General features: G+C 35.3%; 1 protein-coding gene across 2 annotated transcripts in view; it reads right to left on the bottom strand.

Moving 5' to 3' along the window:
* The window catches only part of LOC138710312 (juvenile hormone esterase-like), an 83,351-nt gene that overhangs the window by 26,061 nt on the left and 44,067 nt on the right, over positions 1-13,223 (bottom strand). For both annotated transcript variants that reach the window (XM_069841118.1, XM_069841119.1), the window contains exon 4: positions 5,644-5,797. In XM_069841118.1, the coding sequence (XP_069697219.1) occupies positions 5,644-5,797 (154 nt within the window). The remainder of the gene's footprint in view (positions 1-5,643; positions 5,798-13,223) is intronic.

Genomic DNA, 13,223 nt, shown 5'->3' with positions numbered 1-13,223 from the left:
CCAGAAGGCTTAACATACATACTACTACTGTACATTCACGACATGTTAACACAGATATAAATTAGGAATAACACATATTCGGATATGAACAACAATATTTTAAAATACATATTTTAGAATTAATACACTGTTACTTTGAGTGAGTTTACGTACGTACATTGTAACTTAGTTTTAGACAGCATAAATAAAATACTACGGATATATTATTTATGTAGTAAAAACCCCCTTTATGTCAGGTTAAAATAAAATAATGTAAATAAATTATAAATATAATCATTTCACCTTCGTTCGAATGCGGGTTCCCTTACACCAAACCCTTTGACGTACCACTATGCTATAGGAAAGTATCAAGCAATGTGGCTGATTTTGTGGGTTTCATAACATACTTTCATGTTTGCTGTCTATTATGTTAGATTTTGAGTCGTTAAATATTAAACAAAAATGTGTTTTATGCCATATTATATTAAATTCATGCCATATGACACATTCAATCAAGAGATCGTTCCTCTTTTACGTAATTTTAATTTAATATTATTTTATTTATTATGTCAGTAGCAAAATGGCCGCATTTACAACGGAGGAAGAGTTTTAACAAAAGATGCACGTCACCGCGTTTCTGATTCGTGATTGGATGACGTCCAACTTATATTATACATGCATGCTATTTTTTTTAGTAGGTTATTTTACGACGCTTTATCAACAGCTTAGGTTATTTAGCGTCTGAATGAGATGAAGGTGATAATGCCGGTGAAATGAGTCCGGGGTCCAGCACCGAAAGTTACCCAGCATTTGCTCATATTGGATTGAGGGAAAACCCCGGGAAAAACCTCAACCAGGTAACTTGCCCCGACCGGGAATCGAACCCGGGCCACCTGGTTTCGCGGCCGACGCGCCAGTCGTTACTCCACAGGTGTGGACTGCATGTTTGATCGTATTTCTTTCTAATTTTTATTGTTTTCAATAATCTAACGCCCATATGTCCAATTTTAATGTAGCCTATGTTCTTCCCCTGTTTATGAATGTTAAATGCGGAAACTTTGGCAAATATCAGTTAAAGCGTGTAGATTTGTATAGAGTGCATACATACATACATACATACGCACATACATACATACATACATACATACATACATACATACATACATACATACATACATACATACATACATACATACATACATACATACATACATACATACATACATACATACATACATGCATCATACATACATATATACATACATACACACATACACACATATACATAGCCACATTGACTTTTATATATAAGATGATGAAAATATATCAACATCAATTATAATAATTGGAATTAAAAAAATCTACAGAGTGAACCGCAAGTTACCCATTTGTTCTGGTGGATGATGCCTTTAGTAAAGAGCAGCAAAAGTGTCAAATAACATTTTGCTGTATTTTGAATAGTCTTCCAGAAAAACGTGCATTTTAAAAGGCATGAATTGTGTGATCGTGCAACGCTGTAATAGTAGGGAATGTCTAGTACGCTGTTACGTTGCTCTGAATAACCCCTTCATCTAGCTTCCTTTGAATAGGAGTGTGAGAGGATATTACCATGTACAGCTGTCAAAAGAAAAAGGACCTCTCTCTAGAAAAAAAGTTCACTTCGGGTATCTTCGCTACAATTCGGAGACAGGCGATGTTACATGTTGCTGTACCACGTTGCCTGATATCTACAGTTATAATTAAAATACTCCCTGTGTTACTCTGATAGCGTAGTGGTAGCGTTTTGGGCTGGTATTCCTGAGGTCGTGCGTTCATACACAATCTAGTGCTCTTTATGTTTTTTGTTTTTAAGAGAGAGAGAAAAAATATAATCGATGCTATCTCTTTTATGACTGTTTTGGTAATTGGCATTAGGTTCATGAATGTATTATACAATGATTTTATTATTGTTATTTATTATGACATTAAGGCTGTAAATAAAAAGAAAGAAATATATTCTCAACAAAAATATCTTTCGTGGCATAAACGAAACAAAATTACTGGCGTCTGGATTAGAAGATTAAAACAAAAGAAAACCTTTCAATTTGCATTTTAAAAACTTTGAGTTACGGTACATCTACTATATTTTATACAGTGTACACTTTTACTTAATAGGCTATACAATGTTTACCGTCAATTTTCCAATACGATATTATTGGGTTGCGGTTTTATATTCACTTGTTTACATACGGTCTTACTAATAAAAACTCTATATACAGACGTTTAACTCTCTTATACTTATACAATGAGTAGCTCGTTTATAAGTCGTGTGTAAATTCCCTACTAATAATCACTACATACGTCGTGTATAAAAGTATAACTGTTACACAGCTACGTCATAGTTTCGTCATTACTTCATTACGAAAGGTAATAGAATATCTGAGGTTCTCTATTGCATCCGGTAGAGCGCTCTAGTGTGGCGTGTTAAGTATCAATAGTACAACTGGCTCTAATCGATTACCACATTATATTTTGGTCAAAGAGTACAAGCTACAGCAATATTATTATAATTATTCTGTGCTCTTTGGTTTGTTCTTCTGCGGTTACAAGGCAACCATCATCATAAAATGACAGTCGATACGAACAGCTGTTAGAGGGGCGGCCATTTTTTCTCTATATATAACGCTTAAACAAGGGGTTTCGTGTATATAACTATTGCAAAGCAATTCTCATTGTATAGTTATAGACTATTTATACATCCAACGCTTATGCATGGTTTATTAGTAACGTTTTCTGTCTCAACTCTGAATAAGTCTCGTATAAAAACTATACACGGTTTATTAGTAAGATTGATACTGTATTATACTTTCACTTGTAGGCTTATATTGTCACAGACTACAGTGATAAAATATAGAACCCTGGACCTCTAGGTAGGTGTAAACTAGAAATTAAATTAAATTAAACTAGATAGGTATGCTTAACTTTAACAGAGACGAGGAAAAGAATCATCATTTTCAATATGAGTAATAAATTACCTATTTAAAGGTGTGCTTACGTTGTACGATACATCGTCCGCCCTTATAAACATACGCTTACTGTAACGTTCTGTTTCCTCCGGAGAAATGAAGAGTAATAAATTCATGATTGCTGTACAAGGAAATTTTGAAATTTGAATGCACTTTTTCGTTTACAGTTTTTCAGGCGAGAATATCCACATGCCAGATAGTGCGATACAACTTTTTTTTAAATTAAGTCACAGTTTCTCTCTCATTTCGAGCAACAAAGTACACTACGTTTCTACATATCTGTCGCTTTATTTCGTAAGCTAGTAACTCCAAGATCTACCGATTTTTAAATCGACTAAATAATGAAAATTGGGATAAAAATGACTTTAGTAAGAGTATTTAAACATAAGACACATTGACGGAAACAAGACGCTCCCTACGCTAGCGGATATTTTCCGTCCTTGTCACACGTATCTGCTGACTCTGTCTTTCACGTCTCACGCAACATGTGCCAACGCTGTACAGCAGCGAGCACTGTATTGGCTTAGCCCATATGCCTTCTTATTCTGAAACCGCTATAATAATGAAACAGAAAACCAGGGTATAAAGATGGAATACTAATAATACTATTTCATAAGCGTGATGCACTGATATTGTAAGAAGCCATAACATCAGAACATATAATTCAAAAACGAAATCAAATTAAATATACACTGCTACAAAGAAAATATGTCATTAATATTTCTAACAATGAGGAATAACAATGTATATTCTAAAAAATCACTTTCCGCCAAAATTTTCACTTTCCTCGAAAATGCAATAATGATAAACGTTTCAACAGTTCATCTCCTACAGTAAGTGCAAACTAACACATTCCCGCGTGCGTAGTAATTTGGAAGGCTTCCGCTAGAATACAACACGTCTCAGGTCGTGTATCGCATGTGTTGGGTTGGTGCATAAGTTCGTAGCGTTTTCGTTTCGCGTGTTGTTACTCCGGTTGCTATGGGTTTATTTATCGATTGTCATTAAATTTTTTCTTAGGAGTTCAATTGTTGTGATTGAGTTCACATATTGAAGTTTTCATTTTTTTCAGTTAGTGAGTGGAGCCGTGGACGCTAGAAAATGGAGTGTCAAGTGGAGAAAGTGAAACATTTCCGACATATTTGTTCGGGCTCAACCATTCCTTTTTTATCCTTATGTTAGAAAAAAGACACCATTTCTCGTCACCAGTAACGATATTGGATAGGAATTTTCGATGTTATTCACGAGCCAATCGATGACGAGCAAGCACACATGCACATATGGTCACTCCCTGATTTTTCTGGTTTTGACTTAGAGCATGCAGTACCCATACACCTGATTTTTTTTTTTTAACTTTTCCCATTGAATGCAAATGTCGCACGATAGTGGAATGGTCACAGTTCATCACATTTGCCATTTCTCGGGTTCACTGACGTGGATCATTGTCGATTTATGTGTTTAAACGGTCTTCCCGAAAGTGGAGTGTCACTACTGTCAAAACGACACTCTTCAAACGAGAAAACCATTTTCTTGCCGTGCTCTCTCCAATAGTATTGTCCCCATACACGGCGCAAATGTTTCTGGCCGCCTCCGCTGTTTTCGCCCCTCTATTGAACTCAAAAAGAAGAATATGTCGGAAATGTTCCACTTTCTCCACTTGACACTATTTTCTAGCGTCACCAGCGAATAGGGATTATAAAGAATGGACACTTCGCGTCGGTACCTTTGATGTACCCGGACCGATTTCAATGACCTTCAAGCCAGCTAGAGCGTCAGATTCTGCTTTCTCCCTACAGTTGGCGCTGACATCACACCAGCTAGCAATCGACACAGCGGAAATATAACACATACAATTAATATATCTAAGTACATTATGTACTCAAATAAAATAAATTGGATCCATAAAATAATAAATCCTTCATTAACTGTAATGTCTAGACTCTAGAGTTCTTTTATAATGAGAGTTCAGACGTTGACCCCAACAACAATTAAAATATGTAATGATTTAATAGCGCTGAAAATGGAGAAACAAAACTCTTACGAGAAGTAAAACCATATACCTATATTATATTATATACAAATATTAAACGAATTCGATACTTAATTTTATAATGTATTATATTATTTTATAATATAATTTATGATATTTGAAATATAAAATATTATTATTACAACTAGTTTGTCACTGAGAAATAAGGAAAAGCTGTTAACTTGAATTTATTTGAAGCAAAGCGTTACTGGATTATGCAATAAGGTAGGCGATGTTTGGATCCTGTGCCTTAATTCTATTCTCAATTATTAGCTTAGCGCATGCTCGATTACACTACCTCTAGCGCTTGAAAGTGCAACTAGCCGCTGGCGCACAGAGAAACAAAACACAGGAAAATTCGCTCAGTGTCCATTCTTTATAATCCCTATTCGCTGGCGTCACTATCTGCAAAAATGAACACTTCAATATGTAAACTCAAGCACAACAATTGAACTTCAAATAAAAAAAATTACAATCGATAAATAAACCCATAGCAACTGGAGTACCAACACGCGAAACAAAAACGCTATGAAACTTAAGCACCAACCCAATAATAATAATGATAATAATAATAATAATAATAATAATAATAATAATAATAATAATGTTACTATACTCTATGATACTGACCCAATACTCCGAGTCTGTAGTTTATAGTGACAAAAATAACATCCTCATTCATGATGAAATCAGGCGCAGAAGCGACGCTGGCCCCAGATCCAAAGACGAACTTCCCACCATGGATAAAGACTATTACCGGAAGCTTCTGAGGAGAATTTGGCGTCTGAAAATTTCACATAAAGATGCAGATTAATGTAATTAAAACTTCTTCAGATATTGTGTGTTTCCAGAGATTTTTGTATATAATACCTTAGAGTCTAAGGTTCCCAAAGTGTGCTCCGTGGACCCCTTGGGGCTCCGCAAGTGAGTCTCAGGGGCTCCGACCGCGGCAGTTATGAAAATGACAAAAATTTCTGCTTCCATCTAGTCTCTAGTGCGAAAAATGTAAACTACTTCCATCAAGCGAATAGTACTTTCTCAGAAAGTAGTTTGATTTCTTCTTGCTAGATAGAAGCAGGAATAATAGATCTACTAGAGTCTTTAGCCATCAGTCAGTGCTCAGTCAAGGGGGGATAGCAACAGCTGTAAACCTTACTTTCGAAGAAGATAGTGCGAATTATTTGGGATTGAGTTTAGAATATGCTGCACATGATCCTGCTTCAGAATTTACGATGCCTAGTGTAGAGGTACCGAAAGGAAGTAAAAAACGAAACTATTGTGATTCATATTTGGATATGGGATTCACTGAATTTGCTGATGGACGTCCACAGTGTGTGAAATGTAACAAAGTTTTGCCCAATATTCTATGTTACCTGCCAAGCTTAGGCAGCATTTCGAAACTCATCCTGACTTCACAAATAAAACTGCAGACTATTTCAAAAGAAAATGTGACGAACTCCATGCAGTTCAAACAAAAATTTTATCTCATGTAAAGACAAATAAATATAAAGCACTGGAAGCGTCGTACTTGGTTAGTCATGACCTGGGTCTTACTGGTAAACCTGACATCCTTGCCGAAATTCTTATAAAACCCTATTAGTGAAGGTAGTGAAGTGCATGATGGACGAAAAACTACAAACTTGATCTCCAGTGTGCCCTTATCAAATAACACTGTGCGTAATTGGATCCAGGATCTATCAAATGACGTTAAATTGCCATAATTTCCCGTGTCAGTCAAACGAAATTTTTGCTACAACTTGACGAATCCACGGACGTTGCCGGATTAGCTGTGCTAATGACGTTTGTGCGGTACGAATTTTCAGGTTCTTTTCATGAAGATATTTTGTTCTGCAAGCCATTGCCATCCTCTACAAGCGGTACTGAAATTTTTTCCCCGATGTCTTCATTGAAAACTCGACACCATGGTATTATTATGATGTACCGAAGTACATCATAATAATATTATATGCGTAAATAATCACTAAGGGCCGTATTCATAGACATTTTCAGCGCGGGTTTCCGGTGGATGATCAGCGTTTTTCGTATTCATAAACCAGTGTTAGCGATAGGATATGATTTGAATTCTGTACAAGTAACCAGTGGATAGCCGGGGCTAGCTTAGGGGTAGTACGCTCGTAGCGCGTGCTGCGAAATGTCTATGAATAGCACCCTATGTGTTTGAAGACGGCGCTCATCCCGTCGGATCCCGGTCACTTAGTCACTCGTAATGAGTGTACCTATGTACAGCTGTCAAAAAAAAAAGTGGCCGCACTCGTGAACAGCGAAAATTTCAAAGTCCACTTCGGGTCGCGGCGATGTTACACGATGCATGTGCTTGTACAAGCAGTTCCGGAACTATGAAAGTGTTCCATATCTGCTCCTCGCAGACCAGCGGTAGAGTGCTTGTTTAATGATTGAAAGGTTGTGGGTTCGGGCCTTCTTCAAGTTTTCATTTTATTTTTTAATCGTTCTTTAGCGATGTAAATGATATTCAAATTATCATTTATATCAAGTTATCGTTCTTGATGGATATCACGTTATTTATATTTTGTTATCGTTCTTTAGAGATATGAATAAAATTCAAGTCATCATTTGTATTCTGTTATCGTTTTATAACGATATGAATAATAATTATTACTATTGTAGTTACAGTATCTCCAATGGGGGTTAGCCCTGTTTTACATATGTATGTTAGGGCTATAGTTTTATACACAAAAAAGATAAGCATAAACAGAAATGGAAAAGAAAATTAAATTAGCTTACGCGATGTAAACAAAACATAAACAATCCGTAAATTAGGCATTGCGATTGCAAAACAAATATCAGTTATCAATTTGAAACATACAAAAAACATTAACAACACACATATGTAACACTTCTATAACACAAATATGCAGATTTCCGTACCATACATCAAAATTAATACACAATAGTCACACAAACACAATCAAACTATAATTACGACATTGCGACGACATCAAGCATATCATAACTGACTCACATACATAACAAATCAAGCATCCGTTGCAACACATACACTTCAACATAGTAACCACACTTTTAAAAGTTACAAATTTGGCTCCAAGAAGAATAAATAGGACACTGTTACTAATTACTATTCTTCTACAATTTCTTAAATACATCTGTAATAAATCTGTGAAATTCCGATATGAATAATATTCACGTTTTTTATATTGTTATCGTTCTTTAGCGATATAAATAATATTAAAGTTATCATTTATATTGTTTTCCTTCATTAGCATTATGAAATAATATTCAAGTTATTTATATTATTGTTCTTTCGCAATATAAATAATCTGTATTTTATGTAAGTAATTATTATAACACAAATAAACATCTTTCTATGTAAAATAGGTTGTTTTATTTAGATAATTAAATACGTATTATATAATATCTTATATTAATTAAACAAACCGATATTTATCATTTATATTGTGTTATCGTTCTTTAGTGATACTGTATAAATAATATTCAAGTTATTTATATTGTAATCGTTCTTTAGCGATATAAATAACATAAATGTAATATTAGGTTTGGAAAAATCCAGTTGCATAATACTGCTATTAGTTTTTCTTTTTGTATTATTACATTATACTATCTTGAACCACAATAAAATGAAAAGGAGTAACGAGGAATTGAACCTGAGACGTTGACATCTAAATTCCGATGTTCGTCCGCTGAGCTACGAAGGCAAAAGTGTGGAAACATTTTCGGAAAAATTGGCCCAATCACACTCTAAGATTTTCTGATGATTCGTAGAAGCTAGTCCAGGATGTGGGGGGCAAAGGCTAATTGAGATTTCCCGATCTCTGATAGGGTCAAACATCCTGATAGAATTAATATTTAACCCTTGCCGTGACTTTCGGTGAAGTCCGGAGGGCCCAATTAGTCAAATCCACTCTCCTCATCTCCACGCTTGAGCCCCCTGGAATTTAATAAGATGCGAAAGAGATAGAGGTGTGCGGAAAGCAACGGGATGTTACCGCATTTAGGCCTATCCTTCCCAAGAAAAACTGCAAACATGAACAAAGGAAGCTTTTAATAGAAGAAGAAGGATATTCTGCGGACCTCTGGAAAAAGAACTAAGGAAGAGACTAGTGAAGTGCTTTGTGTGGAGTGTGGCATTGTATGGGGAAGGAACATGGACATTACGACGAAATGAAGAGAAACGAATTGAAGCATTTGAAATGTGGATGTGGAGAAGAACGGTGCGTGTGAAGTGGACAGATAGAATAAGAAATAAAATTGTGTTTGAAAAAGTGAGTGAAGAAAGAATGATGCTGAAACTGATTAGAAAGATAAAAAGGAATTGGTTGGGTCTCTGGTTGAAAAGAATAATAGACGACATTAGGATATGTGGATCATATGCGGAGACTAAGAGGAAGGCACAAAATAGGAAAGATTGGAGATTGCTGGGTTTGCAATGAAAGACCTGCCCATGGGCAGAACACTTACGTATGTATGTTCAGAATGCCTGGAATATCGTGTCTAAAAACAGTCGCTATTTGTAAAGACTAGTCAATTCCATGCCCACTAGACTGCAAGATGATCGAGATAAGAGGAAGATAGACTAAATATTGAATTGTGGCTTTTTGTTTTGTTTTTTGAACGCTTAATTGTTTGAATGTTTTAAGGCCGACGCCAGTAAATTTGTTTTGTTTATGCCACGAAAGATATTTTTATTGAGAATAAAATCTTTTTTCTTTCCATTTGCAGCCACAATATCATAATGATAAAGTCATGGCATAATATATTAATGTACCTGATGTTAATTACTAAAATAATCGTAAAAGAGAAATGAGCCATTATGTCTAGTTTGTCTCTCTCAAAAACAGAACAAAAAAGAACATAGAAAGCACGTGGTTGTAGTCCAACGCAGGACCTCATGAATAAGAGGCCTGAACGCTACCATTATGCTATCGATAACACACAGAATACTTCAATTATAACTGTAGATATCAAGCAACGTGGTCCAACAACATGTAACATCGCCTGTCTCCGAACTGTAGCGAAGATACCCGAAGGGAACTTCGTTTCAGGAGAGCGGCCACTTTTTCTTTTGACAGCTGTACATAGTGCATTGGATTTGTGCCACTGTCACACAGTACATGAGGGTAGGCACAAAAGGTAAAACTGAGAGACAGAACTTAAACTGAGGGGATTCGATCTGGCATCGGAACTGGAATCCGGTGTGGCTTAGTGGATAAAGTGTCAGCACGTAGAGCTGAAAACCCGGGTTCGAGTCCTGGTGCTGAAGAGAATTTTTCTCTGTTCTATCCTCCTTCATCGATACCATGAGACAATTGCATTGACGTATGGACAGATGAAGCAAAGACCATGGTAGGTCCTGTTGCTGGCACTGTTATAAGGATCAAGAAAGTTTGAAAAAACTGTACAAGTAGTCATTGTGCACTACACCGACACGCCCTCGCAACGAAAAAAAAAAAATACCAACATTACTAAAGCGAGTACTAGACAACGTCGCCTAAATTATCAACTTTGTTAAGGCACGACCTTTGCAGTGTAGGCTACTCAAAATTCTGTATGAAGATATGGGGAGTATATGGAGAGTCATTGTTATTAGTTATTTATTACACACAGAGGTGCGCTGGTTGTCGCTTGATAAGCGTTGTCTTCGCTTTTGAATGACTAAAAGTATTTGCTAGCAGATTATTTGAATGATTAGGAATGGTTGTGCAAATTATGTTGCTTGGCACACATTAAAAAAAATTAACGAATTCAGCACATCCATACAAGGGAAACAGAAGACTATATTCAATGCTAATGACAAAATTGCCGCATTGAAGAAAAAAATAACGTTCTACAAGGAAAGAGTCTAGATTAATGGTGACATGTTTCTCATTGACTTCAAACTTTATAGAAGAAAATAACATAAAATGAATAACGCATTCATAGCAATAATAAAAAAGCACCTTGATAATTTGCTTCAAAATATGAATTCATACTTTCCAAGAGACACTCAGGAATCGATTCGAAACAAATATGAGTGGATAGTAGATCCATTTCCAGTGAAGTCAAAACCATCAGCCCCCATTGCGACAGAATATGAGGTCCTTATAGACATGGTTTCGGACAGCCACTGTCAGGCATCACTTGAAAGCAAACAACTTCCCGAATTTTGGGCTGTTAAGGGAGGAACTTTCCATATTAAGTTCAAAAGCTAAATTGTTTGGATGCAGAAGACGATATGCATCTTCAACTGACTTCTGTGACACCGGACATTGACGAACTCTGTCGTAAGAAACAGGCACATTCTTCACATTAATTCGGGTATAAATGTAACATTGTAACATTTTCTAACTATCTTAACTACTGGTACTACTTATAATTATCATTTTATAGATTTAAATAATATTGTCTCCAGTTCGTTTTTACTATGGTTTCCTTTATTATATATATATATATATATATATATATATACACACACACACACGCACACACCTTATTATTCATACTTCTGTAGCCTATACATATCATGTGTATTATGTTTCATAGAACATATACAGACAGAACTAAACACTAAACATTTCTTGGGGCTCCATGGGAAACTTTTGCTTGAAAAAGGGCTCCGTGGCTCAAAAAGTTTGGGAACCGCTGCCTTAGACTGTTCAGTCAAATTTGTCATGTATACAACCCACATCAATTTGTAGTGCTTTTAAACCCCGGCGATAATGCAGAGGAGACTCAGGTAGGTGCCTAATCAACACAAAATAATCTAAAAAGCCTAAAGTATGCAGCAATAGCTCCCACTTACAGATAAGAAAAGAATTTGCAAGTATTACGGAAATACATAAAACTTTTCGTATATGTCTGGAACGTGGCACCTCTTTGAACAATCCTACAACACAGGTTATTATGAAATAAGACTGCAATTGTGTGCGTGTTGTAAATCAGAATAATGTATGAAAGTTACGGATCCATAATTACGTAGTGTAAGCAGTCCATGCAAGCATAGGCTAATGCTCATGTTCCCGGGCTGAACGCTGTGTATGTGTGCGGCTTATGGAAGTTCAAACGTAAATTAATTAACAGTTCCCTTGTAGACTATTCATTAGCAATTACATGTTATGAACATACTAATAGAGAAGCGGTGAAATGACAACGTAGGAATGCTTTACAGCTACTTTTCTCATAATAAATAAATGGCTGGTCAGATGTGAAAGCTCTGTATGTTTTGTAACAAAATAATATATTTCAAAACTTCTTCGCGATATTGACTTTCTTCTATGAATCCTTAATATAAAACTTAAACTTATTGTACTTGCCTCTATTTTTAATGGGTCAGGATTAAGTATTATTATTATTATTATTATTATTATTATTATTATTATTATTATTATTATTATTATTATTATAGTCCCAGACTTAACACATAACATAACTTAGACTACATGCTTACACATTATATACACGAATTATACAGGGACATCATTTTATTTTTACTTGCATTTTTTTGTACCTGCATTTCTGAATATACTTCACTTCCACCCCTTCACTAATGTCCTTGCTCCCGTCAGACATACAAACTTACGGCCGCTGTTGCATTCAAAGTCTTCAAGCAGTGAAGTAAACACTGCAGTGTATAGTGTGTTTCAGAAATATGGTTGCGTTTTCTATAGAAGAAAGAACCTATATTAATAATATCGTACTAAAAATTATATTCAAGAAACGATAAATTCAATTTCAGAGAATATGCTTCAAAATGTTTTTAATAATATGCGTAAAGAATTGAAGCCTGCATTGTAATGAACGGCAACCATTTTCAGCAACTTGTTTAAAAATTCAGATCAGCTTATTTTGAATTGAGGTGGCTAGAAGCAAAGGAATGCTAGTGACATTTGTAATAACATGAGTTAAGTGCATCCAGTGTAAGCAAAAGTATCTAAAATTTTAGTGGCAAAGGGATATTTTAATCTCATCACACATTAAAATTTAAATAAAAATTTCACCGATTTTACGAAAGCTTAAATATTTAAACCCCATTTTCTCAAAAGTAACTTAAGTGTACTTACAGCTCTTTGCTTATGACCCCCTCAGTTTAAATGCACTATCTATATTGTATGTTAACACCAATAATTAATATGCTAAATAAAGTAGACATTACATAACGAACATAGCCGCCTGAAAAGTTGAGTTTTTGAAAAAAAAAATGTTACTGCTCTACTGTA

This window comes from Periplaneta americana, chromosome 12 (genome assembly GCF_040183065.1).
Source record: "Periplaneta americana isolate PAMFEO1 chromosome 12, P.americana_PAMFEO1_priV1, whole genome shotgun sequence".
NCBI classification, from domain to species: Eukaryota; Metazoa; Arthropoda; class Insecta; order Blattodea; family Blattidae; genus Periplaneta; species Periplaneta americana.
Note: the sequence above shows the minus strand (reverse complement) of the source record. Positions and strands in the feature narration are given on the sequence as shown.